Genomic DNA, 18,443 nt, shown 5'->3' on the forward strand with positions numbered 1-18,443 from the left:
AGGGGTGCCTGGGTCACTTGGTTAAGTGTCTCCCTTTGGGTCAGGTCATGATCTCAGGGTGCTGGGTTCGAGCCCCCCATGGGGCTCCCTGCTCAGTGGGGAGTCTGCTTCTCCCTCTCCCTCGGCCCCAACACCCGACTCGTGTTGGCTCTCCCTCTCTCTCTCTCTCTTTCAAATAAAATAAATAAATTAACCTTTAAAGATCTCAATGAAAACAAAAACGTGCCTGTGGTTACTCCTCAGAGAGGGCCTGGTCAAGTTCAATTTTCCCTTTCTCTGCAACGTTTTCTGGTTTTTGAAATAATGAGAATGCATATCGTCCCACTTGAATAATTAAAGAAATTATAACGAGCATGCTTTCTGTATTATTTGAGCAAGCTTTAACAATCAAACAAAAAAAAAAAAAACAAAAAATTCTGCTTTCCCTCCCATTGCCATGTCTTCTGACCATCCCTCACTCCTCCGGCTGCTGGAAACACTGCGAGGGACAGGCTGCTGGCAGCCTCCCAGTTACTCAAGACAGGTTTCTCGCTCTAATCGCGCCATGCTCAGAGGTGAGCTATCCATTTGCGCTTTGTGGCTTATCCTTGATTCTGATTTAGGGCAACATAAACCCTCCTCAAAATTTCCAAGAATAAATTAGTTTACTAATTTCGGCATTAAGAGTTTATCAAAGTGAGTGCTGCTCCCTAATCAATCACCATATTTCCGTGTTTATCTCCTATTCAATTTTTACACAGGGTTCTATACACATCAATTTGCCTGATGCTCTTCCTACATATGTTTTAAATTACTTTATCATTGTATAAATTTCACAGCCATTAAAAGGCTCTAATACCAGAATGGCTGACATGGTGTTAAAAATTGGATTCAATTCCACGGGGTAATAAATTGTGACCTAAATCCAATCTCTCATGGGTGACTGAAGGATACAATGAAAAATTATTGCTTTGTCATTTTTACACTAACACAAACATACTACGGGCAACCAGGAAGCGGCAGAGAAAGAGCAAGCGATCGGTGCTGGCTATTTTTCACCCAGGAAGGCTGCATGGGCAAGTTCCGAGGGTCTAGGATGGGATCCGCCCCCACCAGAAGCAGGGGTGCTGTCCGACTGCGCGGACCGCTTTGCAACAGACGGATGGAGCTCGGGGGGTGAGCTGAACGGCTCAGGCCTTCCTTCAGCCACAGGGCAGAGGCTACTACAGGCAGCGAAGCAGCACAGTGGTTAAGCCTTTGCTTCTGGAACGCAGTAAAACTCTCTGAGCTCAGAGGCTGGCCCTGCCACTGAGGAAATGGGAGATTTGGGGCAGGTTCCCCCCTTCTCTGTGCGTCAATTTCCTGGACGACAGAGCTATTACGAGAACAAATGATTTAATGCGGCTAAAATGCCTAGGATAGTACCTGGCATTTAGCAATCCCTAGGTAAAGGTTAAGCATTATTATTTAAGAACAGATTCTTGTACAGAGACCTCAGTGCCCTGTTCTTTTTGGCTGCAGGGAAGGAGAGTAATGAACAGGGAGAGAAAGGTGTTAACATTTCCGCTGCCTTTCCCTTTATCTCTGGAGAAACGGGATCAGTCATACTACACATTCCGACGGCACAGGTACTAAACGCGCCACGGAGCAGAGAGGCGGAAACACGGGTTTTGAAGTCAGGCAGAATTGAATTTGAGCTCAGGGTTTGCTGCTTGCAAGTGTGACACTGGGCAAGCCAACGGACCTCTCCAGGCCTCGATCTTCCCAAGTGTGAAGTGGGCAGAAGGAACGCACTTTTCCTCAGGGCTGTGCGGGAAGGTTCGATACCATGCATGGACACGGCTTGGCTGTGTGCCTGGTGCTCAGGACGGGCTCACGTCCCAGGCTCTGTGCAAGGGCTGGAGAGCCAGCAGGGGACACACACGGACGAGACTAGGCCTTGTGGCTAAGGGGCGGCGACAGGATTCCAGTGTAACATGACCCATGCTCCAACGGGGAATGGGTAAGGTGACTGGGGGAGCACAGAGTCTGGGCACCTCATGGAGAATTGGGGAGGGAACCATAGAGGATTTTCAGAAGAAAGTGGTATTTAAAGAAAGCCCTTACCCTTAACTGCCAAATACTTTGAGACAGCAGAAAAAGCAAGCTGGTTTCTGTGGTCTGTGTAAAAAGGGGGCACTAGCCTGGAGACAACTTTCATCCCTGGGCCCCTCAAAAAGCCATGGGCTCTCTCTTTCTGCACTTGGTCTACGCCTCCCGGCTCCAAGTGGCTGACACGTAGCCAGCTACACCCAAAGGAACAGGCTCCCCAAGGCCAGAAGATTGTCCTCCGAATCACTATTCTCTACCTCATCCCAGAGCGGTTTCTGGACAAGATACCCAAAGAAGCCGAGAAAAGCATCATAAAATGACCTGCTGTGGAAGCCAGTCCACCCTGCCCACCCACCCTGGAAGCTTCCAGAACCTGAATAATCTGCTGCTGATTTGTAACAGGTGCTTGGTAAGAATCTCCTGGCTGAAGAGAGGGAATCACTCAGCTGAAAGTCAGTATTTCACTCAGCAATCTGAGGTTGGGGGGGTGGCGATCTAACAACCCACTGTCCAGGTAAGAAGCGAGGCTGACAGAGGGCAGGCGCCTTGTCAGTGGATTTTATAGCTGATGCACTGGTAAAAGGAGTTACCTTTCAAACCTGTCAAGGCCAGTCTGGTTCAGATCCCTTCCCTAATCCTGCGTGAGTTGGTGATAGTGAAACAGCCCAGGGCACAGGGCCTGCGTGAGCCTATCACTGCTGGGGGAATGGGGGAATGGAAGGTTCCCCCGTCCCCCCATGGCTTGGATGTCAGGACAAACAAGTGTGCCACAGGAGGTGAGGTCCCCAAGCATGTGCCACCGGAGTCCAGGGCTGAGAACTTGTGTCAGTCGCCAAAGGCGGAAGGAACACAGTTCTCTGGAGGGAAGATAAGGGACCTTCCCTCACTCCTCGCTTTCCCAAACCTTGCCTGTCTTTGCGGCTGATTTTCCCCTGGCTCTCCGGAGACCTCAAGATGCTCCTGAGAGGTACGCCTCTATTCCATTCTTCTCACGGAAGGTAAAAAGACAGGAATCATCTCACCCAGACATTTTGGGAATTAAAATCTGGCTGCTTGTCCTGAGAGCTTCCCTGGCAGTACTGTCAGTGCTTCATCCTCCCTACACCTCTCCCTGCCTCAGGGCCTTTGCACACAATGCACCCTAGGCCTGGAATGTTCTCCCTCCAGCCTTTCCCCTAGTTAACTCCTCCCACCCTTCCTCTCTCAGCACCACTAACAGGCCGGCAGGTGTGTCTGCAGAAGTGGTGGTCTCTGGTGCAATTCTGTGTTTATTTTTGTGATCACTGGATTCCTGGATCTACCCTCCCAACTTAACAGACTGCAGGCTCTATGAGGACAGGATTCCAGCACAGCCACTGGATGCTTGATGAATAACTGTTGAATGAATGAATGAATGAATGAATGAATTCAGTATATCCAGAAACTAGAAACCATCCCGTTTGAGGGTAGCTCACCCTCTTCTCTGTTCTTCCATAATGAAACTGCAGCCATCTCCGACTACCTTTCATCCATTGCTTTCTATAGGTCATTCAGAGACAGCCCCTCCGGCCCCCCTGCTTGGTCCCCTCTGCGTGCATACGGCAGTCTGCCACGATCCTGTGCTTTCTAATCTTTGCCTGACCCTCCGCTCAGGACTATGAGCTCCGTAAGGTAGGACCTCGTCTCTCGCTCGCTACGTCCCACTGTCTGGCAGCATCTCAGTGAGGGGCAGCCTCTCGACACAGATTTGTCGAGTAAGTGAAGCGAATGAAATATATTCAAGGATGCTAAGGGGAAAGATGATATTCACATTCAGGACACGTTTCCAAGGGCATCCAAGGGGTTCTCCTAAGTTCTCCCTGCGGTGCAAGAAAGCAGGAGGATGTAGTATCCCGGGTTCATTCGCTCCCAGGGAGTAAAAGATACTTCCTGTTTGAGTAGCATGGTGTCCGGGGCTAGGAGACTCCATGACTCTGCCCCAACTCATCAAAAGCGGAACCCGGATTCTTAGCAATCCCGCATGGCCTGCAACAGTCCCGGTGCCAGAGCCCGGCCCGCTCGTCTCCACGCACTGTGTGTGGGAGGAAGGGGCTGTGCTAAGGGGCAGGCGGGCATCTAGGAACACCCGCGCCGGCCCAACGTCCAGGCTCTGCCCTGCCGCCCACAATCTCAGGACAGTCGCTGCTCTCCCCAGGCTCCCTCCAGCCTCCCACAAAAGGGAAGCCCATTAGCCAGGCTCTCCGTGGAGCCGCTTGAAGTAGTGGTCCGCGAATGCGGGTTATAAACACACTTCCCATCCCCTAGGCTGTAGATGTCACTGTGAGCGCACGGGAAGGGGAAAAAAATACTCCTCTAACCACGGTCCCCTCGTCTCCAACACGCTCTTTCAGGGGCTGTGTTTGCAGCCTCCTTCCGCACCTGAACCTTTCAGCTTCGCTTTCAGGCCCGGCAGTCAGGGAACAAACACACCCTAATGACAAGTTGAAAGTGACTGGCAGGACTGTACAGCTGGCAGAATGTTCCTGGGGGAAAGGAGGGGGTGGAGAAGGAGGTGGGAGGGAGCTGAAGGGGGCATTTATGATATTTCCCATAACTACATATGTAGCTTTCTAAAGAGCCTTGTGGGTGGCAGCCAGCTTGCTTTATGATTCCAAGGCTGGGAGGGAGCATGAACGCCGTAGTGCTTGAGAAGGACAAGGCCATGTGGAAGCGGCCTGTTGGGACTCGCCTCTCAAGGGGGGAGCCTCGAGCGACTGTGGACCACAGCCACCTGGCACACACTGGAAGCTTCAGAAATGTCTGTGGATGATCCGTCTTGAGGGGTCACTGGGCACAAAGTGATGGTCACCACCATCTGGCCCGCAGGCCAATCCCAATAGCTTCTGTCTGCTAGCTAATCCTCCCTCCGGGACCCCGGTAAGAACTCCTCCACAACCACCCGCTTTCAGCTCCTTCCTTAAAGCTGAATCAGATCAGAAGTGAGCTTAAAAACCTCCATATGGTTTTCCACAGTACCTGTACCATTTTGCATTCCCACCAACAGGGCACAAACGTCCCATTTTCTCCACATCCCTGCTGACACCTGTTGTCTTTTGTTTTGGGTAACGGCCCTCCAGAAGTGTGTGGGGTGAGATCTCACTGAGCATTTATCCCAGGAGCTGAATGAGGGTCTCGAAGAGATACGAGCACTCCAACGCTCACTGAGCATTATTCACAACAGCCAAGATGGCCAAATTGTCCACATACGGATGAAGGGACTAAAGATGGTGGTATGTACTCACAAGGGAATCCTAGTCAGTCTTCAAAAGGAAGGAAATCCTGCCATGCGCAGCAGCGCGGGTGAAGCCAGAGGACACTATGCTCCGTGAACTAAGCCACTCACAGAAGACACACAGAATAATTTCCCGTATATGAGGCATCTAAAATAATCAAACTCATAGAAACGGGTAGAATGGTGGTTGCCTACTCTTGGGAGGACGGGAAATGAGGTTTGACGAGTGTCAAGTGTCAGTTGAGTGAGATTAATAAATTCTAGAAATATGCCGTACAATATTGTGTTTATACATAGCACAACTGCATTGTATCCTTAATTTGTTAAGAGGCTAGATCTCATGTTAAGTGTTCTTATCTCAACAAAGTAAGATAAAAAGTCTTTTAAAGTAGCATAAAGTTAAAAAAAAGGGGGGGGATCAGATCATGTTGGAACTGTTCAGTCTCGGGCACCTGGCCCACTCAGTTGGTTATGCATCCCAGGGTCCTGGGATCGAGCCCCGCAGAGGGCTTCCTGCTCAGTGGGGAGTCTGCTTCTCCCTCTCCCTCTGCTCCTTCCCCTGCTTATGTGCACTCTCTCAAATAAATTCTTCAAAAAAGAAAAAAAAAGAAAAAAAAAGAAACCCAGAACTGTTCAGTACCTCCAGGGGCTTCCATGTCACTTAAAATAGCATGAGAATACCTCTGCGTCTGACCCCTTTTCCCTCCGTTCTCACTGCACCCTCCATTCTAGCCACACTGACTTGGCTGCTTCTGGAACATGCCAGGCCCTTTGCTAGGACTGCTCTTCTTCCCCATGGTGCTGCCCTCCCTAGCTTCTCAGAAAGCCTCTGTGGTCACCTACCTGAACTGGCCACTCCCCTGTCCTCTTGCTCTGCCTCGTTTTCACAGCTCTTATCACACCACCGGGGGCCCTAGACCTACTGGCTCTCTTGTCAGCTCCGGCCTCTCCTACGGGGGCAGAAGCTCCATGAAGGTAGAGCTATCCTGCTGCACGCCTCCCAGAATCACCGTCCATCTTAGGTCAAGGGACCCGATGTCCAGAGCTACAAAGGGTAGAGACTCCACGGCAACAAGACATTCTCCGTGTTCGCGTCTTGCTGTATCGTCCTAGAACAAAGGTCAGCCACCTCCAGCCCGTGGCTGCCTGTTTTGGTGTGGCCTTCAAGCTAAGAAGAGTTTTTACATTTTAAACGACTGGAAGAACGTCAAAAGAGTACCATTTTAGGACACGTGAGAATTATATGAAATCCACATTTTGGTGACCCTAAACCATGTCATAGGGAACATCGTCATGCTGCTCATGTATTTCTATATTGACGCTTCCGGACAGTGTCGAGTTGTGACAGAGACCACACGCCCTACAAAACCTCCTATTTATTCTCTGGCCCTTTACGGAAAACACGTGCGGAGCCGCGGCTTTGGACACTGCCTAGTGGGTGACCAATGAGTGGGTCTATAGCTACCCGTTTCTGCACCCTGAGAAAACCAAGAAACACCTTTGGGACGAGGTTTGCCCAATCCCAACAAACTACGCTGAAATCCCTCCTTTCTACTGGCCTTCGTGCCTTCCTCAGCAGGAAGGGTCTGACCGGCTCCTCTGCAAACCTGGCTTTCTGGAAAGCGAGTCAGCCCCGGCCACTTAGCCAAGCTGTGCCTGGATCCATTAGACTTTGCCACACCACTCCCCTCTTAGTGCAGTGCTTTTTAGCTTTCCACAGCTGCTCCCTCATTCCCTCATCAGCAGAAAGCCTGGGAGGAGTCAGGGTCTCTGGCTGACAGGTGGGGAAACTGAGGCACGCATCTCGGGGCACAGAGACTGGCCTAGCTGACATCCATGCCTGAACAGTCCCTCCATGCCGGGCCGCCAGCCATGCTTCCTGGAAGCCAGCTCCTCACGCTGGGGAGTCACCGCACTGCCCCCAGTGTGCGGAGATGGACAGGAGACAGCCCTCCCACAGCTGGAAGTGTCATCTGCCACTCTCTCTGGAGCGGGCAGCCAGAGACCTCCGTCCAGAAGCCCAAGTATCCAGAGCTTCTGGCCTCCTGCAACGGCTCATGGGTAAACACTGTTGTCACATCCCAGAACAGTTGCCCTTCTATCGGAAATCCCCCTTCAGTCCATCTCCAGCCCTAAGACTTGAGCCGGCTTCCCCAGTCACGTGCAAAGGCTTGCAGCCCTGTAGCTGGTCGGCTGACTCAAAGGAACTACCCCCTGCCTGTCGCCCGTGGGAGAACCACCGTGTGTCACCTAGCTGCTCAGGCCTGAGTTCCTGGTCAGGTGGCAGCTGCCCCTCCTCCCAGCCGACTGCTTTCTCTGGAACTTCTCACATTTGCTCGCCACTCGTTCTCCACCTAAAAATGAAGGCTGCAGACACGCAGACCACTGGCAGCATGAGTCCACTGGCCCCACCCGACACAGCAGAGGGTGAACTGCAGGAGGGATGGGGGGGTGGGGGGGACGCACCAAGGGAGCCTTTCTTGGGACATTTTCACTCAAGATGGAGGAAGGCTCGACAGAGCTTCCAGATATGTAATTGTTCCTGTTGTAACGAGGCATTAAAAGCTGTATTACCAGCACCTGGCACGAGAATGCCGGTTACAGGCAAAACGGTCTTTATCAAGGAAGGCATCCATCAGGAAAGCTACCTCTGCCCTTGGCCAGGGTTAGCACGATCCCTGTGGCCAGGGCTTCTGGGGGAGACATGGTCCAAGAAGACTTCCCCGAGGAGGCGGCCAGATAAGGTGGGGTGCAATGGGGGGGTGCAGGTAACAGCAGGGGGGCGCCTAGAAAGAGCAGAAGTCAATGCCTGAGCCACTCAGGGGCCACGTCTGAGGGACGGAGCAAGAGAGATGCGGCCAGGTAACAGAAAATCATCATCAAGGAGGCCTTCCATTCTCTCCTCTTCTTAATGCCCCCTTGGCTGGTAACACCACCGATGCCAACAGCCCAACATCTCCTTCATTCTACCTCCCCTCCACACCAAGCATTTGATACTCATGTCCCCACTAAGGCCAGCAATCCTAGGAGGAAAGGCAGGAGAATCTGTGTCCATTTCACAGATGAGGAAGTTAAGGCAATGGGAGGTTAGAGTCACACACCTAGTAAAGTCACAACCAGGATTCAAAACCCAGTGCCTGGAGAAAACCTCTTTTTTCCAGCCCAGGCCACCCTTGGCATTCCATCTGACATGGCTGCATCTCCATGAAACAGTAGGCAGTCCAGCTGAAGCGACAGGAGGTTTGACTGAGGAGCCCGAGAAAGGGATGGTCTGGTGGCTGCAGTGAGTTCAGGGGCCCTGTGTGGGATCAGAAATAACCCTGAGGCCAGGGTTGAGAGCGGATGGGGGTAGAGCCCTCAATGTAGCTCACTCTTGGTGGCCATCAATGGGGGGTGGGTATACAGATCCCCCCTTCCCTTGCGAAAACGTGTCACCCTTCCCGCTGTTTTCTCCAGGAGCGGCGTGAAGTAGGCAAGTCACAAAGGCAGGGGACATCTCTATAGGGAGCAACCCGGTTCCTGGGGTTCTAGACTCTTCTTCTTCCTGAGTGGTACTAAGGTGAGGGGAAGGATGGGTGTGAGTGCAGGGAGCAGGAGCCCTTTATGAAAGTCACCATTCAAACTCGAGTTCCTTCCCTCTGGATGGTTACGGCTGCCCACCGTTATATCCAACTTCCGGCATCCTGGTGGCTGCAGTCTGGGTGATGTGGAGTTCGACATGGTGACAAAGCCAGCGCGTGCATCTGTGTGCGTGTATTTACACACATATTACATCTCCCTCCCCTCCCACCTCCATCTCCTCATTTAGCAGGAAATAAAAGGACCACAGGGCTGAAGCTCAAATCCATCCTAAGTGGAGGGAAATCCGGGTGTCATGGTTTCCAGAAAGGGAATACAATCTCCGTATGGGGTGTAATTACATCTTAGCTTTCTGCAGAAGAATAGTTTATGGCTTAAATGCTATTAATTGTAAGCCGTTTTGTTCCACGGGAAGTTGTTCATTGATAACTACCCAATTAGGGTTATTTTGCAATTAGTCTATTCACAGTAAATTTATTGCAAAAGGGGAGGCTGTCGTGCAGCAAATTAAGGCAGTGCCAGGCTGGGTGTGCAATGGCTCTTAAATGCCATCTTATTAACCAGCTCAGAGGTCCCGGGAGGGTGCGCCATCTTGGCGGACGTGGGCGAGTCCATGGGGAAAGCCCGAGCAAACTCACACTGCATGACCACGCCGGGGTGGGGGTGGGGGGGTGGTTTCAGCACAACCAGGAGGAGCGTGGGGGCCCCTGACCTCTACAGGTGATGCCAGCCCTCTTGATTTCTCATCACCTTCCTCCCTTCTCCTTGCATGGATACAGAGGACAGAAAAATACAGCGTACGGGCTGCAGGACCTCCCTGAGGTCTGATCATTGGAACTCAAGGGACACCTTCTGTCACCTTAGGAGGGGAAGGCCATGGGTAGGGAGGCAGGCCCTGGGATAGATCAGCTCTGCTGTCCACTAGCCATGGCCCTCTGACCAAGTACTAAACCTCTCAGCCTCCATGTCCTCATCAATGCAATGGGTTGCTAACAGACCTACCTCCTAGGGTTGGTGTGAGGATTCGATGCGCTATAAGGTGAAAACTGTGTTATATTGACTGTTACATGGGTTCGGTATCCAGCGTGGGTAGAGCCCATCGGCCAAACCCCACCCACTGCCTGCTTTAGTCAAATGAGTACTATTGGAAGATAACCGAGTGCACGGTATATGTGTTGTCCATGACTCCTTCTTGCTCTAACGGCGGTGTGGGTGGCTGGTATAGACACTGTACGGCTCACAAAGCCTCATTTATTTGTTCTCCGACCTTTACAGGAAGAGAATTGTGACCCCTGGTATATAATGAGCGCCCAATATTACTTTCACAGAAGGGCATTCAACTCAGGCCCCCGATACTCCTCTGCCAAGCCAGGCACTGGTTAACAAAAAGTTCTGGAAACTTCTTCCTCTTCTCATTTATCCCTCTACTCCATCAGCCAAGTCCCATCAAGAATAGAAATGTGAACCGCGTGGACAGCTTGGACTCGGGTTGAAATGTGAGGGAGAAACAAACCCTTTCTTTTTACGTCTTTCCTTTTAAAAGACGGTATAGTCCAGATACATGTTTACTGCCGCAAACTCAAAAAGTATGGACCGACAGCGAGTGAAAAGCTGAAGGTGTCTGCACCCTTCATGACAGGAAACAAATGAGCGCTTTCCTGGGTGTCCTTCCACAGCACTTACACGGCTGCTCCCTACCTGACCCAAATCCTAAAAATCTGGAAAAAAAAAAACAAAACAAAAAAACAAACAAACAAAAAAAAACTGAAGCTCACGAGACAGGCCAACCTCACAGGGCGGCGGATGGGCTGAGCTGATAGAAGGCACGGTGCCTCGTGCAACGCCTGGCGCATAACCGCCTCGTAAGGCACACCAGCAAGGCAGGTGCACGACCCAGCCAACGGCACGTCAGACACAGAGATACACGAGTAACACCTCACCTGTGCAAATGTCCCCTCCACCTTCGGAGGGCCCCTCCGCTGAGCTTACGAACGCCGCTGTTAGAGCTCGGACCTCTCTCTGCACCGCAGAGCAAGGAATGTCATTCGTCACTGGCCGTCAGCCCACAGAAGAGCGCCCAGCACAGGACAGGACGTGGGGACAGACAGAGGGTGGGGAGGAGAGAGGGAGAAAGGAAGAATGGAAGGGAGGAAGGAATTTTCACTGGAGGAAAAACAGGAAGGTGGTTTCTTAGAGCCTCTGAAGTCAACGCAACCAATTAGAAACCTTTCAAATCATGTTCAATATCAATAAATTTGTGTCAATTTTAATCCTCATACTGCGCTGAGATAGAGAACGAACGCTAACCGATACAATCACCTCAGATTCCTCTCACCAGCCCGGATTTTGCGTTATTTTTTTAGCTGCCATCGAGGCAACTGGTTCAAGCGGGAACAAAAGGTCATGTGATTTTGCAAAGGTTTTCTCATACACAACTTCAGAATTCAGACAGTACCAGAAGGAAAAAAATCTCGTGTGCTGATCGGGGGTTTGGAAAATGGGGAGCAGGATGGGACTGGGCAGGAGGAAGAATCGGAACAGGCGCTGGAACTCACCTTCCAGGGGGCAGAATCGTGTCACCTTCTTGGGCATCAGCAGCCCTAGCTTGTGGCGACAGTAGGTCTCCCCGATCTCCTGGCGGCAGTGTTTGGACTTGGAGCGGGACAGTGCGGAGATGGCCTCTTTGCCCGAGATGTCACACTTGGGGGGCTGGTCTTGCTTGAGCTCGGGGGAGCTGCCCCCGCTTTTCCTGGTGTGGGGCTGTCTTGGGGCATCCTTCCCACGGCTACTGTTCACCGTGGCTTTCTCCCCAGGAGGCATCACCTCATTGGTGCCTTTGCCTGGGAACGAATGTCCCTTCCCCTTCTCCTCCTGCTCCAGCTTCCTTTTCAAAAGCTCCTTCTGTCTGCTCGGGGCCTTCTTTGCCAACTCAGGCTGGTGCTTTTGCTTTTGAGTTCTGGGTGCAAAGTTGCTGTTGTCCACATTCTCAAAGTCTTTGGGGACTGAGTTCTCGTTGTTGCTGTCTGTTCGCACTTTCTCTTTCGGACGGTGAGAAAAGTAGCCATCCTGGAGAAGATGGGAAGGAACACAGAAGAGCAACATCACTGAGTGGTCATGCTAAGTAGCTTGGCCCTTGCGGAGCGGAGCACAGAGTTTTGGAGGTCTGCATCCCGGTTTCATGCCATACCTTTGTTACGAGCTTAACTTCAAAGTAGAGTTTTCTGTCTGAACCTCAATTTCCCCATCTGGAAATAAGAGCAGTTCCAACCAGAAACTACTAAGGCTTTGAAAACTCTCAAGTGCTCTATGATTCTCAATGCTTTGTTACTAAACCACACCTTCAGGTAAGTTTCTCTTGAGTGTCTCTGCCTTTGGATTACGGACATTTTGCTGCAGCTTCCTGTTTAAATTCTAGCAGAGAGTTCGTGATGGTTCATTTAAGGGCTAGAAATGCCATAATAAAATTATAAGGGAAGAAAACATCGGTGGGATATCACATTCCACTGCCTTTAGGACATGCTCACAGTTCTATGCCCATAAGAGAAATCAGACTGAGCCAGAGTTAATTCTGAGGCAGAGATTTCCTAGCTGTTTTGGAGGGGAATGTACCCTTTGCGTTATGATCTTTACAATGAATCCCGGGAAGGATGCACGCTTGTGACACTTTTGTGTTTGGCCTCTGACTCCTGAAGTTTGTACCTGGGACAGAACTGATTAAGTCACCCGGGAGGGCAAGAGAAAGGTCAAGAGTCATTCTGGAGACAATGCACGGTATGGATCTTTCCCGGAGGGCAGGGGGCCCCAACTCAGCTTCCCCAGGCATAGGAAGGGCCTGGCAGTTTTGAGCTGAGAGCAAATGTACCATTCGACTAATACCCAGTATCACTTCCAAAGTATGTTGCTGCTGCTTTGAGCCCATTACCAATACCTTAACCTGAAAGAGTATCCACTGCTCCAAAGCTAGCCCCAGAGGGGACCGCTAAAGTCACAGAGAATGCTAATTGGCTCCACAAATCTACCCCGTTGCTATAGAAACACAATGGCCATGAGTAGCAATTTGAGGGAAGACCTCCCCTCTGGTTCTCTTAAATGTGTCTGTTAACAGTTCCCAGGGAAGAGGACGATGGGACAGAACCACGGAGACAGGACTGGAGCCCGGCAGTGGCTGACAGGGCAGCTGGCATGCCCCAGGGCCCGTATTCTAGCAGCTCGGCCAACTGTGGCCCCCGGGGGCCAAATCCTGTGCATCATCTGCTTTTGTCAATAAAGTTTTATTGAAAAGCAGCCATACCTGTTCGGTTACGTACTGTCGGGCTGCTTTCCTACTATGATAGCAGGAACAAGCATGGCAATATTACCCATCTGGCCTGCCTAAATATTTCTATCTACCCCTTTCAGAAGAAGTATGCAGACACCAGCTCTCCAGCATTAGGAATTTAGCAAGTTCCCATCCCCTGGGTTTGGTTCAGGTGTCCCTGCCCCCAGGGCCCCCATCTGGCCCGGTAACAGTCTGGAAAAGAAGCTGTACCTGGCCGCCCCCTTCCTGCCCTTGCTCCATCTCCCAAGCATCACGCACCCAGTTCCCCTACAGAGTGCAGGCCTTAAGAACTGAAAACGGACTCTTAAATCCTCATGGGCGGGCACTCTGTACATTGGACATGGCTCTCATTCTCGTTTTGCACATGAGGGAAGGGACTATTTGCAACTTGCCCGGCTAGCTGGTGGTGAAGCTGGGATGTGGCCGTGCACCCACGGCCTGGGTGGCTAGTTCTACTCGCCACTTCCAAGCAGCTACAGAAGCCCCCCTGACCCCCCCAACACTCTGTCCCCGTGAGCACCGCCGCCTGGCTTTGTACCACAAGATCTGGCTCCATTCCCAACAACTCCCGCCCAGCTACAAGGATCTAGAAGAGCCATGTCACCTCCAAAGAGCCATCTCAAGTCTGGCCAGCGGCCCATCAGGTGGCAAGAAGTCACACAGAAACAGGGACAGTAAGTAGGGCCATAGGGCACTGAGAGCTCAAGGCAGCAGGAGGTAGGAGGTAATGGGGTAGAGATGAGAAAAGAGATACTAAGAAGGGAGAGCTGAGTCTGTATTGGGTCATAGCACGGTGCCTGGTGACATACAGGGCTGACATTATATCCTGGTCTATGAAGGGGAAACTGCCAGTTCTGACATCTGGTTCCAGGCTTTCCTACCTGCCCACGCACCTTGTGAGAAATCACCCCCGTGAAGCACGGTTCCTGCTCCTGTCACCCAACTGAACCCCCCTGATGTTCACCTTTCCCCTTCTTTCTGTCCAGAGGCCCTTCGAGGCAGCTTCTCAGATGCCTTTTCTGAGCACTGGCCCCCAGCCAGGCACCATATACGAAGTGACTCCAAGGTATCATTTGCTGGGTACAGACCATCTCCCCATAAGGAGGTATTCTCCCTGCCCTTTAACAGAAAGAGAAGCCGAGGCTTGTCGCTCTAACATTCTCGAGCACACACCAGGTACCAGGGGCCAAACTAAGCCCTGGCACGTGCTATCCCACGGAAGCTTCAGAAATGACTTGCAGCGCAGGGACTACTACTGTCCCAGCCACAAAAGAGGCGGGGAAAGCTCGAGGATGTTTGGTAACTTGCCCAAAGTCATCTGGGGGAGGTAGTGAACTTGTACTTGTCTGATTCTTAAACTTGCTATAGTATACAGCCTGTTATTTGGCTAAAAGGTAAACCGAAGAGCATTTAGTTCCCCCTTCTCTACTGGAGGTGGGAGAGTCCGAGGGGTATCACCCTCTTTGCTCATAGGAGCCTAGGTTGAGATGGAAATGGATACGGGGGAGCCGGTTTTCCGTAAAACTCTTGACAAGTATTTCTGTTCTTTTTTTGCTAGAAACAGGATAGGGCTGTATTTCCTATGCCCCACAAATTAGGCACAGCCAAGCGACTTGCTGTGGCCAAGAGCAGTGATCAAAACCAAGGCACAATTTGCCATATTCCCCTTTCCTCCACAGCCTCCAACCACACTCCCGATGCTCAAGGTCCTATCTCCCTGAGCGAGGCTAGCGTAGAGCGGAGATCAATTCTTGAGGGGCAGAAATAAACCTCTTACACTTCCTGTCACTGACACATGGGGATCTCTGTTACTGCAGCACCGTTTAACTCACTCTGACTGGAACAGGAGCCCACCTGACTGGCTTTCTTCCTCCTAGCTCTCCTCAGACACAGGAGCCAATTTTTGGGTGGTGTTTTTTGGTTTTGCTTTGTTTCTTGGCTTCGTCAGAAGACCAAGAATCAGCTGGATGAGTACCGATGTCCAAAAACATGAATTTAAATTCCATCCCAAAGCTAGGAGTTACCACAAAGGCAGAGACTAAGAGTCTGTCCCCGCAGTCATCTTCATCCTCTCTCATGAGACACAGCCCAAGTATTATTCTTGGGTTGCTCTCTTTCCTTGTTAACGGAGGACTGCAAATCTGGCCCTGTGCAGAAAATCTCCACAATCCACCGATTTCAAAAGCTCACGTACTCTGCCACTTTCTGGCAGAACTTGTCCAAGCAAAACCAGACACAGGAAACACTACAATCAATGAAGCTAATGTGACCATCAGAGAGTGGCCGATTCCTCTGGTTAATTCGTGGTATCAGGACCAGGCGCCACCATCGATTCTAATATAACTTTTGAATACACGTCGTCTACTCAGAGAGGCCTCCACAATGGGGATGATTAGCTCGGTGTGGGCCTGTGGCCTTCCACCTGGCCCCAGACACTCCACAGCCACCACGGGAAATCAGATGATTTGAGTGTAAGAGGGAAAGGAAAAATTTGTCTTCAGGAATGAAGAGTTCACAGATATTAGACAGCTTCCAGAAAAGTCAGTGAGGGGCACAGTCAGCAAGGACCAGACATCCTTGAGAGGCCCAGAACCTCCTGGCTCACTGAGGCAATTCTGGTTCCTAGAGAGTTGATGCATTCTCCTTCACAATGCCCCCACTCTGTTCGTTCTCTTTTAAACTTATTTAAGAAGGCATGCACGAGTAGGGGAGAGGAACAGAGGGAGAGGGAGAAGCCGACTCTCCACCGAGCAGGGAGTCCGACTTGGGGCTTGAGCCTAGGACTCTGAGATCATGACCTAAGCCAAAGGCTGATGCTTAACCCACTGAGCTGCCCAGGTGCCCCTATTCTTTTTTAAATTTTATTTTATTGTGTAAGGACATTTAACATGAGACCTACCCTCTCAACAAATTTTTGGGTGCATGATTCCATACTACCACCTACACGTGTGACATCGTACAGAACATCTCTACAACGTGTTCATCTTGTATCATTGAGACTTGATGCCACTTGATTAGCAATTCCCTACTTCCCCCTTCCCCACCCCCAACAACCACGGTTTTACAGATTCTCTGAGTGTGAATATTTTAGCTGTCTCATGTAAGTGGGTTCCATGTGGTATTTGTCTGTGACTAGCTTATCTCATCTTGCATACTGTCTTCTAGGTCCATCCACACTCTTGCACTTGGCACGATTTCCTTCCTTTTTCAAGGCTGAATAATATTCCGCTGTTTGCCACATTTTCTTTAGCTATTCATCCCTTGATGGGCCTAAGATATCCCTTCACCTTCCTGAAATTCTTCATGTGCACACCAAAGGTAAATAGGTCTCTGCTCTTCTTTCTCCAGAGAATCAAGACCCAGAAATGCAAATCCAGGTTGTCTTTCCTATGCAAACCAATCTTGGGAGGTTTCTAGGCAAATACATGTAAGATAACCATCATGTCCTCAGCACTTGCACACCCCGCTACTCTATGCCTTGTACCCTTCATCCTCTCAAACACCCAGGGAAGCAACAAATAGTAGTTCTAATGAAGGGGAGGAAACAAAGGCACAGGGGAAGTTAAATGACCAAGATCATGTTGCTAGAAATGAAGTGCTTCAAACCCCCTGTGCCTCAGCGACCCCATCTGGAAAATGGGAATGATGATGATACTTACCTCATGAGTATTTTAGTGAGGTCAGTGCATGTCAGACTTCCGGAACGTGCCTGCCACCCCAAGCAGAAAGAATAATAACCACAGAACCCAGATTAAGTTTGCTACCAATTAACACTGGGCCTCAACCATCCCACCCCTGATGGCCTCCGCCTGGAGGACAGGCTGGTTATTATTTCCTCATTACGATCGACTAGCTGTGTCCCCTTTATTTTTAACCAATCCGACACTCTCACCTTGAGTTATTTATGTAAATGCAACCCTTTGACTTATTTTATTTCAATGTACTTATTACAATGATTGTACATTCAAATATTTGCTTGAGAGCTCCTGAACTCTAATTGCTCTGCTGCTGTCTTACCTCTAAGCTGCTGCTAGGATCCATTTTTATTCTAGAGAAATAATTAAATGCAATAATGTCCTCCATTCCCATTCAACCTTGGGCACGTTTAGAGCCAATTTCAATCAGGTAGAAATATGCTAAACACAATATGGCTCTGAGAGGCGGGGTATGTGACCCAGTACGTGACTGAACCCGGGTTCCTTGTCCTGTTCTGGAGAGTCGGGAGGTGGGTGGCCGTGTTTTTTTAAACTATCTACTCACTGATAAACCTTTGTTCTTATTTGTGTGTGTGTGTGTGTGTGTGTGTGTGTGTGTGTGTGTGTGTAAAAAGAAGACTGGATGGGGAAGGAGAAGACCTAGGTGCCTGTCTTGTTTTGGAGATTGTCCAATTATCTCGTCTGTAAAATGACAGGTCCTGTATGCGTGTTACTAAACATTCTCTGAATTAGGCATTAATCAATATGATTGACTAACAAAGTTCTGCCATTCCAGCTCATTGGGAAATAATCTGATGGACCCCGAGAGACCGGGGATGGAGGAGTACATGGACACTTCCAGGGGGTGTCACGTCTCCTCCCCGACCCATCCTTTCCTCGTTATCTCCAGCAGCTCTTGGACCCGGGACACATCATTTCATCTCTCTGCCTTAGCTTCCTCATCTAATCGGGTGCTCTGAGGCTGGCGTCTACTTCCCAGGAAGTACTGATGAAGCACAGAACAGTCTGGACACACGGCAGGGTGGGGGATGCTGAAGAAACATGCATCTATCAGAAAACCCACGCACGGCGCTTAAACGTCCCATGCTCTGTCCCAAGCCCACTACACATACTAATCTGTGGAATCCTCATGACGACCCTATGGAGGAGATGATCCATTTTTCTCCCCAGGTTTTGGAGGGGAGCACTAAGGTTCAGGGATGTGAGGGTCTGAATCCAGATCTAAGAAGGGTTGGAGGCAGGATTTGAACCAGGGAGTCTGGGTCCAGCGGCCACGTCCACCCACACCACACGGCCTCTCAGCAGCTCTGAGGAAGAAGGATGATGCCAAAGGGAAACCCTGGCCAGGCAAGCTGTCCCCACCCGCTGGCTCATCACGACCAGTTTATGGCTTCCTTTTGTGCCACAGAGACGCTCAGCCAGACGAGCGGTGGTTTGCTGCTGAACTCAGTGTCTGAGGCTTCAGTCCAGTCACCAGGGTGACCAAGGCCATTGGGAGGGACACTGGGGG

The 18,443-nt window shown here is 50.7% G+C and overlaps 1 protein-coding gene across 1 annotated transcript in view; it reads right to left on the bottom strand.

The window, feature by feature from the left end:
• Positions 1-18,443, bottom strand: part of LOC111156268 (xylosyltransferase 1) — a 297,991-nt gene that overhangs the window by 116,450 nt on the left and 163,098 nt on the right. Inside the window, exon 5 of the mRNA XM_022517037.1 lies at positions 11,455-11,965. Coding sequence (XP_022372745.1) covers positions 11,455-11,965 — 511 coding nt within the window. The remainder of the gene's footprint in view (positions 1-11,454; positions 11,966-18,443) is intronic.

This window comes from Enhydra lutris, unplaced genomic scaffold (genome assembly GCF_002288905.1).
Source record: "Enhydra lutris kenyoni isolate GAN:26980312 unplaced genomic scaffold, ASM228890v2 scaffoldscaffold45, whole genome shotgun sequence".
In the NCBI taxonomy this organism is placed as follows: Eukaryota; Metazoa; Chordata; class Mammalia; order Carnivora; family Mustelidae; genus Enhydra; species Enhydra lutris.